Here is a 12,555-nt window from a genome sequence, read left to right as displayed (position 1 = left end):
ATTTATTAGTTGCAATGCGCTAATCAGTTTTGTTTTAACATGATATCAATTAAAGAGAATCGGCTGCAAGCAACCTCGGCTTAATTATGCAAAAACCAACGTTTTCTGTTCTTAGTTTGGCCAAAGACAGTTCCTGCTGGGAAGTTGTGATGCGCTTGCTGGTTTTGTTCTAACATAATATCAACGGCAGAGACTCGAGTGCAAGCAACTTTGACTTAATTATCTAAAAACCAACGTTTTCTGTTCCTAGTAAGGCCATAGACAATTCCTGCTGAGAAGTTGCAATGCGCTTGCTAGTTTTGTTCTAACATAAAATCAACTGCAAAGACTCGGGTGCTAGCAACCTCTGCTTAGTAAAGTAAAATCCAAAGTTTTTTGTTATTAATTTATTTATTTATTAGTTGCAATGCGCTAATCAGTTTTGTTTTAACATGATATCAATTAAAGAGAATCGGCTGCAAGCAACCTCGGCTTAATTATGCAAAAACCAACGTTTTCTGTTCTTAGTTTGGCCAAAGACAGTTCCTGCTGGGGAGTTGCAATGCGCTTGCTGGTTTTCAACTGTTCATATCATTGCCAATTTTGGATCTATGTATATAACATGTTTTTATATACTTTCAATAGTATTTACATCTGTATCTTGCAAATTTGGAGCATGCTTTCATTATGAAGCAGTTGAGTAGAATCATGTCTTTTCACTCGCAATATCAAATGATTGTCATGGACAACGTTTTTGTTGGTATTTAATGTAAAAGATGGAGTTATAATTAAATCAAAAAGTACCATCGCATTTTAACTCATTGAATTGAGTCATGTTTATGATGAAATCGCAATTTTATTGAAAATTAGTTGTAAATCGTTATTTTAGCTTAACAATAATGATTTTATAGATAATAATATTGATTTTAATTCATAATGAATTGAATTTAAAACAAATTGAAGGGGGTGAATAAAAATTTGTAAAAGGTTCTTCACCTTCAAGATCGTCAATCGAAATTCCTACATATTCGCGTTGCTCACCGACGACGATTTGTCAGCAACTTGTGCAATTGAATACTACGTATCCATTCATTAAAGTCGATGGTTTTGTACAAAAAATGCACATTAGACGTCGACTTGTCTGAAAATTTTATGCATATTTCGCGTTTTCTTGGGCAGTTTTTAACAGATTTAATATGTTAGAATAAAATTAATTTCATTTAATTCGAACTGGCCGAGATTATGTAATAATAAAACTTTTGATACATTCTTATACAATTACTGTGTAGACTTGATTAATTATACGTCTGGCGATTGTAATTTCTGATATTATTTCAGATTTTTAAGACTGATAAGAACTTTTTATTAAAAAATTTTTGGACATCTACAAATTTTGATTTATTAAAATGTGTAAAAGAATTTCAATTAATCTTTAATAACTTTAAAAAAAAACAATTTGTTATCTATTACTTTGTGTTGTTATTCATAAGTTAATGTGTTTTTCTATTCACTTATTTTTGTTATTTTATCGTTTTGTTCATCAATTTCACAATGTTTTAAAAGAAAATCTTTGTGAAAATAATGAAAATTTGATTGGAAGAAAACTTTTAAAGTTTAAAAGATATTTTGGATTAATTATAGGTTTAAAAAAAATTATTTTTTGTCCCATTAAGTACAAATTCGTTTGTAGCGTTTCACTTTCGAAAAGCGGCACGGCACGGGGCACCACTACACAGAGATCCAATATCTGTTCGGATGTGCAGGGCGCATGCTCCTGCGGCATAGAACGAAACAGCAGGAGCAGGACCGAGCGTACTCAGTATCACAGTTGGCTTGGGCAAGCGCACAAACCGAAGTGTGGTCCCCAAGTAATACGCTCAGTGGCCCATTTAAATTCGAAACAACGCCGCGCCGCGAACAGTTCAACATCAACAATCGTCTTCGTTCGGTGTCGAATTTAATTTCGGAGGAGAAACCCACCAGCTTTCGAAAGTGCTTCTCGCGCGCCGAAATTTTCGGGTGGAGTGAAAGTGCTGGACCCGGCAGTGAAAGTAGACAGTTTCGTGGACGTGCTTTGAATTGAATTAAAAAAAATTATTAAAGAATAAGATTTTTTAACTTCTTCGTTTGCGATGGATTCGCCACAGATGTACGATAACCAGCAGCATCATCCTCAAACAAATCCGGCAATGAATCCGGTTGATGGAAAGAAAACGGTCATCATGAATAACAACAATAATAACAACCTTACCATACTAAACAATAATACAGGCTCGAAACAAACAGCAGAACTTTTAAAAGCTCATCAGTTACAATACGAACATTCGGATATGTGCGGTTCATTAAACACAACGGAAATCTCTATGGACTTAAGAAGCATCATCGACGACTTTAGTGATATACTTCAAAATGAAGGAAAACAACTTCAAAGTCTGCATCCGAGACAAGTCATGAACAATTTATCAAATGCTTATCCCCGAGCATTACCTTACATGCCCCAACCAGTTCACAGTGGTTCAACATTTTCCGCGAATCAAAACTCAAACAGTGACTCGAACAGTTCCATTGGAAGCGATGTGCCGAGTATCAAAGAAGAACCTCTCGACCCCCAAGAATTTAGAAAACAACAATGTTTTATGCCACAAAATTACATCCCCAACTCCGGCTATCCAAATGGAAACCCAACAACCTTTACGACACTAACACCAAGCGTGCTTCACCAACAAAGTATGCACAACATGAATATGAAAAACAAAGCTATGCTTAATCATCATATACCAAGGAAATCGGTCAAACCCTGCGACAAGAATAGCGAAGAATACCGCAGAAGAAGAGAGAGGAATAACATCGCGGTGAGAAAGAGTCGGGAGAAGGCAAAGGTGCGCACGAAGGAGACTGAAGAGAAAGTTAGGGTTTTGATGAAAGAAAACGAAAGACTGCAGAAAAAAATTGAACTTTTAACGGAGGAATTGGCGGTTTTGAGGAATCTCTTTCAAAATGTTGGACTTCCAGACCATGTACATCGAGAACTCTCAAAGCTACAACCACAACAACCCCTCATGTAAGTATTTTCGTTTTACCCTAAAAAAGTCAAAAATCAAAAATTTCCATTTTAAAATATCACAAAAATTCAAAAACAATTTTTGATTTTTTCTATTTTTTTTTTCTAGGCACGACGATAGAAACCGATTAATGGATATCGTCCACGATTACGGTCCATAGTCGAAGAAGTTTTAGATAAAATTTAGTTTAGGTATACGTGGAAGAGCTTTAACGCAGAAAAAACTCAAAAAAAAAATTACAAAAAAATACACACAAACAAATTAAAATCAAGAATCGTTGAAATTCTTCGTTAAATTATTAATGACAATCCTGGATGGACGAATCTTTTTTGTTTTATTGTTTTTTTTTTAACCGACTGGCACGTGTACCGTAGATCTCCTTTAAAAAAAATCGTCGAAGTGTTCTAAATATTTATTCGTTAATCGGGTGCGCGAACGATGTTGTCGTCGATTATTATTATTTTATTTTTATTATTATTTTTTTTTTGCTTTAACAACGGGTATTATAAATATCTATAATTATTGTATATGTACGTGTAATTTTTATTCCGTTCTACATTTGTGATCAAATAATCGTAACGTATTTAAAAATGAAAATCGATGCCTTAATAACGATAATAACGAAACCGTGAGTGCAACGTGCATAGCTACTATTATAATAATTATTATACAAAAAACAGAGTACCTTCTTAAACTTAGGCTTAAATAAAAAAAATCGAGATAATTTTTACGTATTTTTTTTCTTAAAAACAAAAAGTGAAACGATATCAGAGAGTGAAAGCCGAGATATATTTTTGTATCGAAAATATATCATTGTTGTGTATCTTAAATAGATTTTTATATACATATATTGTTCGTTGTAAATTTTATTTAAGTTAATTTTTTTTTTGATTTATACATAGAGCTGTAAATTGTATTATGTATATATTAAACGAGTTATATTTTTAATATATTTTCCAAAGAAAAAGCGAAAATCCCCCTTGTATAAATGTGTCTTTAAGTGGAATACATAGTGTATATTTTATACCTACTTACTTTAAAACATGTTCTTGTTTTTATTTAATAAATTTTTTTCTCTTGAATTCTTAAAAACGTTTTATTCCTTCAACATTTTCATACAACAAAATAGACCAACAAATCGCAATCATTGAATTCGGTTGGGTTGGATCGAAAAATGGGTCGCATAAATATCTATTATCATCGAACACAACTACCAATTTTTTTACTTTGCAACAATAACAATCGAAATAAACGTTAAGATGATTTATTTACTACCCAGCGAATTAAACCATTAAGAAAAAGAGAAAAGTGAAGAAGTTTGTTCGGCTTTTCGTGTAGACAGGAAGATAATATTGACACCTTATAGTAAAGGTGTTGTATGTAGAATTGTATTAGCAAACTCATCTATAAAATCATGTTGATTACAAAGATAGACCACCAGAATTTTTTAAAAGAAAACTTAAAGAATTGAACTCGAATAAATCAAGTTTGACTAAATATGTTGGAACAGATAAGAAATACTTGAAACGTTGTAATTAAGTGCATTACTTTATTGCTAAATGTGCAGGGGAGTTAGCAACTCCTTTATTCATTATCTTCAGCCGCTCCATTGAAAATTCAGTCTTTCCCTCTGAATGGAAAAAAGCCTTCATAACTCCAGTCTTTAAATCGGGTAGCAGACATTTTGTGTGCAACTATCGTCCAATTTCCCTATTATCCATTGTTTCGAAGGTCTTTGAAAAATTAATTTATGACAACTTATATAGCTATCTTCGACCTGCTATTATCTGTGGATGCTATCTACACCGATCTGACAAATACTTCACCATAACATTCTTATGGATAAGCTGAACAAGTTTAACCTATCTAACGGGCTGTCTCTATGGATTTCGTCCTATATATCTAAGAGATTTCAAGCAGTGAAAGTAAATAATTTCATATCTAGTTTTACTCCTGTTACATCTGGTGTACCTCAAGGTAGCCATCTTGGACCTATTTTATTTCTAGCCTATATAAATGATGTTTCTGAGTGCTTTCATTATTCGAATTTTTCTCTTTTCGCTGATGACTGTAAAATTTTTGCTAGCACCAGGTCTGCTTCTGACTGTATTCGGTTGCAAGATGACATTGACAGATTTGATTCTTATTGCTCACAAAATTACTTATTTCTAAATCCTGATAAGTGTTGTCAGATCACGTTCAGTAGAAAGAGATATAATGTTAACTTCAAATATATATCTTACTCAATCCTCTACAATTGAAGATCTTGGCGTTGTTTGGATTCTAGACTACTCTATCGCGATCATATTACTTCTATCGTTTCTGAAGCTACTAAGCGCCTAGGATTTATCATTAGGATTTCTCGTCCATTTACAAACGTCCGCTGCATTACTTCTTTATATATGGCATACGTTGCTAGCGGTTTAAATTTCGCTTCAGTAGTATGGAGTCCTGCCTATAATATTTACATCGACCTTATTGAGGGCCTACAGAGAACATTTATCCGTTATCTTGCTCACAAATTTTATCTTCCGTACTGCTCTTATTCCCAAAGATGCCAGGTGTTTGGTCTAAGATCTCTCTGTGGCCGTCGGCACAGTACGGACCTATTGTTCCTGTTCAAACTAGTTAATGGAGTTCTCGACGCTCCGGTTCTTTTAGAGCAGATTCACTTTAATGTTCCTTCTTATGCTACTCAATCACCATTTTTGTTCAGACTACCTGCTTCTGGATTTAGTGCGCATGCCGGTTCACCTCTGTTGAGACTGATGCACACTTGCAATGTTTATTGTTTCAATGTTGATTTCATTTGTAGTTCAATGATGTCGTTTAAAAAATCCGTTTTAACTTTAAGTATTTGTCATTAGTTTTTTCTTTGTAAAATTAATTTACTCGATCGAAACACATTCGTTTACCATATTTATATTGATTTCTTGCGGGTGGTGGGGCAGAAAAGAAAAGCAACATAAATTTGTCCTTTCTTATGGTCCTTATTATTCTGTTTTTCTATCCGCGTAATATCGATGATTATGTAGACCAATCCAGTCTCTGTGTTTATTTTCTTTTCTGCTTCGTGCTTGCTGATTTAATTCCATTTTTTCTTTTTTTTTTTGTATTGTTTCATGCTTTTGATAAATTTTTTAGTTTTTTTTTTGTTATTTCTTATGTAGTCTGTTTTCTTTTCTTTTATATTATTGTAGTGGACACTTTTTTGGGATTTTTTCCTGTACGTGTCCCGAATATGAATAAATAAATAAATAAAATAAATTACATATTGCTAAGACCAAAAATGCGTGTAATATAGGAGGTGTACTAATAATGTTTCATCAATCATGTTTCAAAGAAGTTTGTCGCGAAATGTTTGGAGAAGAATATGTTGTGCAAATTAACCCAGATATGCCTAAATTAAAACCACTTTACAAATCATAATAACTTTATTGAAAACTTATTTAAAGAAGCAAAACAAAGTCTTACAAACAAACCATGACAATTTGTTTTTTTTTTAAACTGGAATTTCGGGCCGTCCTACATATAGGACATTCGGCACATGAATATCTATAAACGTAAAATGATTTATTAGTGTGATACTGAACAAAACACTTCGTGTGTACACCAATGTCACATTTTGCGCATCTCGTTGTAGTTTTTTGATGGCAATAAGCACACCTAGTTTGTTTTTCTTGGGGCATAACTAAATGATCTATTCGGTCGAACCGTATATCTATTTCGTGGGACCTACTGGTATGTCCTTTTTGATATGACGATGTTTTTTTTATTCTGAACCAACAGCATTACAGCAATTCTCCTTCTAAAACTAAGTTGATCTAATTCTCCTCCATTCTTGCGATGCAAATGCCATGCGTTTTGAATTGCCATGTCAATACAGTGAGATATCAAAGGAAAATACCATTTTTTTCCTCTGATCGAAATTCGATATAAGCTGATATTTTGGTCAGAGCGGTCGACACCTCCCATATTTGTATTGTACATCTGTATAAGATGCGGCTGCTGTACCTGAATTTTCTTCTTTTCTTTTTGCGAATAACGTGTGACCGAGTGAATTGGGGCAACTCCAGAAAAATTGGAACAAACAGAAACTACACTATTATCGTGCCACTTTACTGCAATTATACTCTGTTCTACAATTTTTGCATAATCATAACTTCCTCTGCGCTGCTTCTTTATGAGTTTTGAATCTATAAGAGAAATGTCTTTTAGCCTGTTTTCTCTAACCGTACCAGTAGCATAAAAATTCTAGTCAGTTAGTTTTTCGATCAACGGAAATGACGTAAAAAAGTTATCAAAAAAGAGATGAAATTTTTTATCTGACCATTCCTTACGTAAAGCTTGCACATATTCTAAGACTACTCCAGCACCAACTCCCAATTCAAAAAAGTTTTCACTTATATTATTTGTAGAGGCTCCTTGATAAGGTTCGAACTAATTCAAGTAACCTAACCTGGTACTTCCTGCCCATAACTTATATCCATAGCGCATGGGTTTTCCTCGAATATACTGCTTACAACTATGACGTGCATAATACGGAACCATACCTTCATCAACTGAGTGCATTTCTTCAAGCGAGGAATTCTCCATGAATTTTTTATTCAACAATGTGAAAAGCGGCCTTAGTTTAGCGAATTTGTCCAACTGCTGATTGTCACAGACGTGAAGATTAGAAAACAAATACTCAAATCGGTCCCTTGTAATTGCTTCTGTAATCATGACGTTATGGCAATCTTTTTCACGTTCCCAGAACATCCTTCGTCTCGGTACTTGCATATATCCCCTAAGTATCAAAACGCCTATAAAAGCGTTTACTTCCTGCTTTTCTTTTTTCGCTTTTCTATTTTTTTGTTGTGCGTACTTATTACTCTGATTCAAAATCAATTCTATTACTTCTTCGTCAACAAAATTTGAGAAAAGCTCTAAGGGGTTTTCTGTGATCGCCGAATTCGTAGGACTATCAAAGTCGGTGGGCGGTAATTTCAAATCTTCTTTTATCCAACTGTAGTGCATCTGTCTCTTTTTAGTTTTTACTTTTTGTTTGTTTCTTGCTGCCGTGTTTTGTGATTGTAACTCTGATAGTGGTATATTGTCATCTGATGAAAAATCACTGTCATAGTTACTTTCAATTACGATTTCCACCGGCGCTTGTAGCTGTGATGCCGGTAGGTTATTCACTGTAAGATCATTTTCTGCTCCAGAATCTCTTCATCTGTCAGATCGGCGGCAGCGTTTACAGGAGGAAATATAGTTATTTCATCAACCTGGCTGACAATGTCGTCATTGTCCTCAAGCATAGCAAGGGCTTCATGAAGCGAAAACCCCCTGTAATTAAATGAACGTGATAGTCGTTTATTATCCTAATGTCCCATAAATAGTACACCCGTCTTTCACCCCCTAATTTATACTCTAATTTACTGAATAATGCAAAACTTTTAAATAATACTAATTATACAACTATTTATTGTTACTGTAATCAAAGAATCATAATAATATTCTAATTTCTATAATTGAAAATTACCTTACCTTTCAAAGCGAACCGGGCAATAATCCATTTCCAACTTATCTTGACTTTCGGATGCACTTAAAACAAAATCTAAAGAAAACACCTAAACTGCAAGTTATCACTCTCACTGCTACATCTAAAATGCACGACTTCATGTGACGTGCGCATTTCCAGGCGCTCATGATCTTGCAAGTTTCAACAGGAATTGACCGTCCTAAATGTAGTACATTTATTGCCAAAACCAAAAATGCGTGTAATACTTTCAAAGAAGTTTTTCGAGAACTGTTTGGAGAAGAATATGCTGTGCAAATTAATAATATTCCTATGACTGCTGAAACAGTAAGCAGACGAGTACTTAGCATTTGAAATAACCTGGAATTACAACTAATTGATAAATTGGAAGATTCACCATATTCTGCTTTACAGTTTTTGATAGCAATCGTAAAATGTGTTGCTTTTGAGTTGGAGGACATGAAAGAAGAATTATTATGCACCTAATTCATACATTAAGTTTTCGCTTTATTGTGAGAAGAGATAGGAGATAAATAGATAGGAAGAGATAAATTTACTACTAGCAGAACACTTCAAAAACAACATATGGTTGCTTACCTTACTGATATTTTTTATCATTCAATGGAATGTTTACTCTCATTTGCAACAACATATTTAGCAAAAAGTGGCTTTTCAGTTCTCGCTACAATTAAGAATAGAAAGCATTGATGCCACAATAAGAATAGCATTAAATCAGTCGATTAAACTTAGGATGTATAAACTGGTGAAACGAGATGAGAGCAACATAAAAGCCACTGATCTTAGAAGAAATGCTTATCTCACAATTAATATTGTTATTCTTTGTACTGTTTAACTGAAATGTATAAATATTATATTTAATAATAGATTTAGATTTCATTTTCAATAACAGTAATTATCCCATCTTTTAACTTCTTGTGGGTCAATTAAGGTCTTGTTGTAGACAACAAGTAACGGAAGTAGAAAGAACTGATATTGGATAGTTTGGCTCAATGACGTTGAAAACAAGTAATGTTTAGAAGACATGTAAGCAAAGTATAGGAGATGTGTTTTGGAAATAAATCTTAAGGGCATAAAATAAGAGCAGTTAACTTGAAGTTAAAAGTATTATTTTCACAGTTCAAACATGAAGATTGCACAACAATCAAAAGGTGTTTCTTTTCACCAGAAACTTTTATTGCTGCAAATGATTGAATATCATTAATTAGTTTATCGTGCAACATTTTATTCCATTTACTAAGTGTGTTTTAGCAAGGAGCTTTGGTAAACACAGGCACATTATTATCTGGGTGGTACTTCCTATTCCTATTTTACCAGTTTGTTTTCTGGATGTCCATGCCTCTAACTTTCTTGCTTATCTTTGTGCCAAATTTCTCTACTGCTACTTCTACGACAAAATTTCAACACCTTGCTCCAAGCAGGAGTAGCATACAAATAGCACACATCACTGCATGTCTCACATTTTCTGCAATATTACTAAATTGGCCACCCTAAATAACACAGCATATACAGGGTGTCTCAGCGAGACCGGTCATTAGACGTTTCTGGGGTTCTGGCGAAAATGAAAATTTGAGAATTCAGACTTAAGTATTATCAATTACGATCTCTTCGTCTAAAATATTTTCAGATTTCTTGCACTTCCGGTTATACCGGAAGTCGCCACCAACTTTATTTTTTTAAATGGAACACCCTGTATATTTTTGCATATTTGGATTTGTCTGTTTTCAAGGTTTATAAATAACTTTACTTTTTAGTCGTCTTCGGTGTCTCATTCTACATCTTTTATATCATTTTAACTGGTTTTAGACTCACAAGCATCAAACAACCTAAATTAGACTTTGACGTTTATCAATAAGTCATTAAACATTTGTTTTCCATGGCACACTAGGTTAATATCCATATGATATGTGAGCATTTTTCAAAAAACCCTAATTATTTCTCAAACTATTAATGTTAGGCATAGGACATATGGAATATAAAAGATGTAAAATGAGACGCCGAAGACGACTAAGTAATAAAATATGGGGGTTGCTATTTAAAAAAATTAAGTTATGGTGCTTCCAAATTTCGAAAAGTTAACGTATCATAGTAAAGTGACCAAACGATCTAGACAGCCGTTCTCGGCACCAAAACATACTCCATCATGTTGTTTAAGCATGTTCTGAATCCTAAATTGATATCTCAAAAATTGAGTGTTCTATGATTTTTTGAACAAATGTCCGTTGGAGCAAATTTTTCTAGAAAAATTCGAATAACTCGAGAATTGCTGGTTCAAATTGCAAAAAGTAAAGTTATTTATAAACCTTCAAAACAGACAAATCCAAATATGTAAAAATATACAGGGTGTTCCATTTAAAAAAATAAAGTAGGTGGCGACTTCCGGTATAACCGGAAGGGCTAGAAATCTGAAAATATTTTAGATGAAGAGAACGTAATTGATAATACTTAAGTCTGCATTCTCAAATTTTTTGTTTGGCTAGAACCCCAGAAACGTCTAATGACCAGTCTCGCTGAGACACCCTGTATAGATTTATCTAGCACCCAAGGGACTTTTTGAGATCTCATTGATTAACCTGAATGTGGAAACTATACCATCAACACCTGTAACCTTATAGTAGAATTTTGAAGTTGTCTTTGAGATAAATAGATATTGTAGCGCTTATCCAAAATCAGTTGGATATTTTTCAAAGTTCAAATTTTAGTTTTTGGTGAGAGTCATTACCAATTTAATATAAATTTATTAGACATTTTCATGAAGGTAATCAATTCACCATGTTTACCGACCATAAAACTTTAATTTCACCACTTTATACTAAATCAGACAAAACGCCATATCAAACAGGATTAAAAGGATTTTATAGCTCAGTTTGCACCGTGCATTAAATTTATTAAGGGTGATTCTTGTATGAATGTTGATTTATACAAAATTCTTAAAGTAACTCAAGATAAAATGCAAAAATTAGTAATAAATAGCATTTATTACTATTTAATTATAAATTTTGACAGTATTAGAGTTCGAATTATTATCAGTTGGGTTTATAATCCAATCTTGAATGTCGACTATGTTTAGATAAAGAGAAGAACATAGAGATGATTTTAGTACAAGTTCTTAGGATTATATGCAAGTCTTATATAAAAATTATCAAGTCATTTCGTTATGTAAGAAAACAAGAATTTGAGTTGACTAAAAAATTCGTGAATTTAATCGAGTTCTTATCTATTGAGAGCATTATTTAGACAAATATTTACTCAATACACAAAAAAATACATAAAGATTTTTTTTTCGAGATAATTTTAACTACTCTTCAAATAACGAACACAAAACTTAATAATTTTACAAAACTATTCATAAATAGAATAATATATTTTCAGATTGAATAAAAAGGAAATTTGACAAAGTTTACCACATCCTAAACCAGAATCGTGCTAAATATCACCATGACAGACTACGTCTTGTTTAAAAAGAGTACCTTAAAAAAACTATAGTTTCGTTAATGACGTTAGAAGATTAAGAAAAACAAAAATATAGGACGCGTTCTTATCATTATAAACTTTGAACGAGAAGAGGATACGCATTTTTTCACGTTTACGTTTATTTTTTATCGGTTTTAATAGAATTTCTAATGTCGAGATGATAACAAGAAGGGAAAAAAGTGGAACACCATGCACTGTTTATTTACGGCAATCTTATCACAAAGTGCCGTCTTTTTTGGTAAGGTGGGATATTGGGATTTAAAATAATAATATTGATAAATAAAGTCAAAGATGTAAAAGAACACGTTTAAAATTGAAAAAAAATCTTGTTGCCGCGTTCGGTCCATTTCTCTGGAGGTTTCCGTTGTTTATCGTGCGATATCGGGCATTGAAACGAGGATGGAATTTTTCTGAAGGAAATACGAAAAATATAAATTAAAAAATATATTTTTATTCGCGATTAGAGAAAAAAATAAATAAGTAATACGATTTAGTAAC

General features: G+C 33.0%; 2 protein-coding genes across 2 annotated transcripts; one reads left to right on the top strand and one right to left on the bottom strand.

Moving 5' to 3' along the window:
* The first annotated feature begins 1,803 nt into the window (after window positions 1-1,803).
* On the top strand, window positions 1,804-3,292 carry LOC111424466 (slow border cells). The gene is made up of 2 exons (XM_023058000.2): window positions 1,804-3,040; window positions 3,150-3,292. Exons 1-2 carry the CDS (start codon window positions 2,112-2,114, stop codon window positions 3,199-3,201), a joined length of 981 nt encoding a protein of 326 aa, XP_022913768.1. The 5' UTR covers window positions 1,804-2,111; the 3' UTR covers window positions 3,202-3,292.
* A 4,189-nt stretch (window positions 3,293-7,481) lies between these two features.
* LOC139430890 (piggyBac transposable element-derived protein 3-like) lies at window positions 7,482-8,060 on the bottom strand. The gene has a single exon (XM_071198350.1). The coding sequence runs from the start codon at window positions 8,058-8,060 to the stop codon at window positions 7,482-7,484; it is 579 nt and encodes a 192-aa protein (XP_071054451.1).
* Window positions 8,061-12,555: the final 4,495 nt, after the last annotated feature.

This window comes from Onthophagus taurus, chromosome 7, assembly GCF_036711975.1.
Source record: "Onthophagus taurus isolate NC chromosome 7, IU_Otau_3.0, whole genome shotgun sequence".
In the NCBI taxonomy this organism is placed as follows: Eukaryota; Metazoa; Arthropoda; class Insecta; order Coleoptera; family Scarabaeidae; genus Onthophagus; species Onthophagus taurus.
Note: the sequence above shows the minus strand (reverse complement) of the source record. Positions and strands in the feature narration are given on the sequence as shown.

What these genes read in the sequence shown, in the direction of transcription:
- LOC111424466 (XM_023058000.2), top strand. Translation starts at nt 2,112, where the DNA reads ATGGATTCGCCACAGATGTACGATAACCAGCAGCATCATCCTCAAACA. An exon ending in CAACCACAACAACCCCTCAT is followed by an intron (nt 3,041 to 3,149) that starts GTAAGTATTTTC and finishes TTTTTTTTCTAG; the next exon opens with GCACGACGATAGAAACCGAT.
- LOC139430890 (XM_071198350.1), bottom strand. Translation starts at nt 8,060, where the DNA reads ATGCACTACAGTTGGATAAAAGAAGATTTGAAATTACCGCCCACCGAC.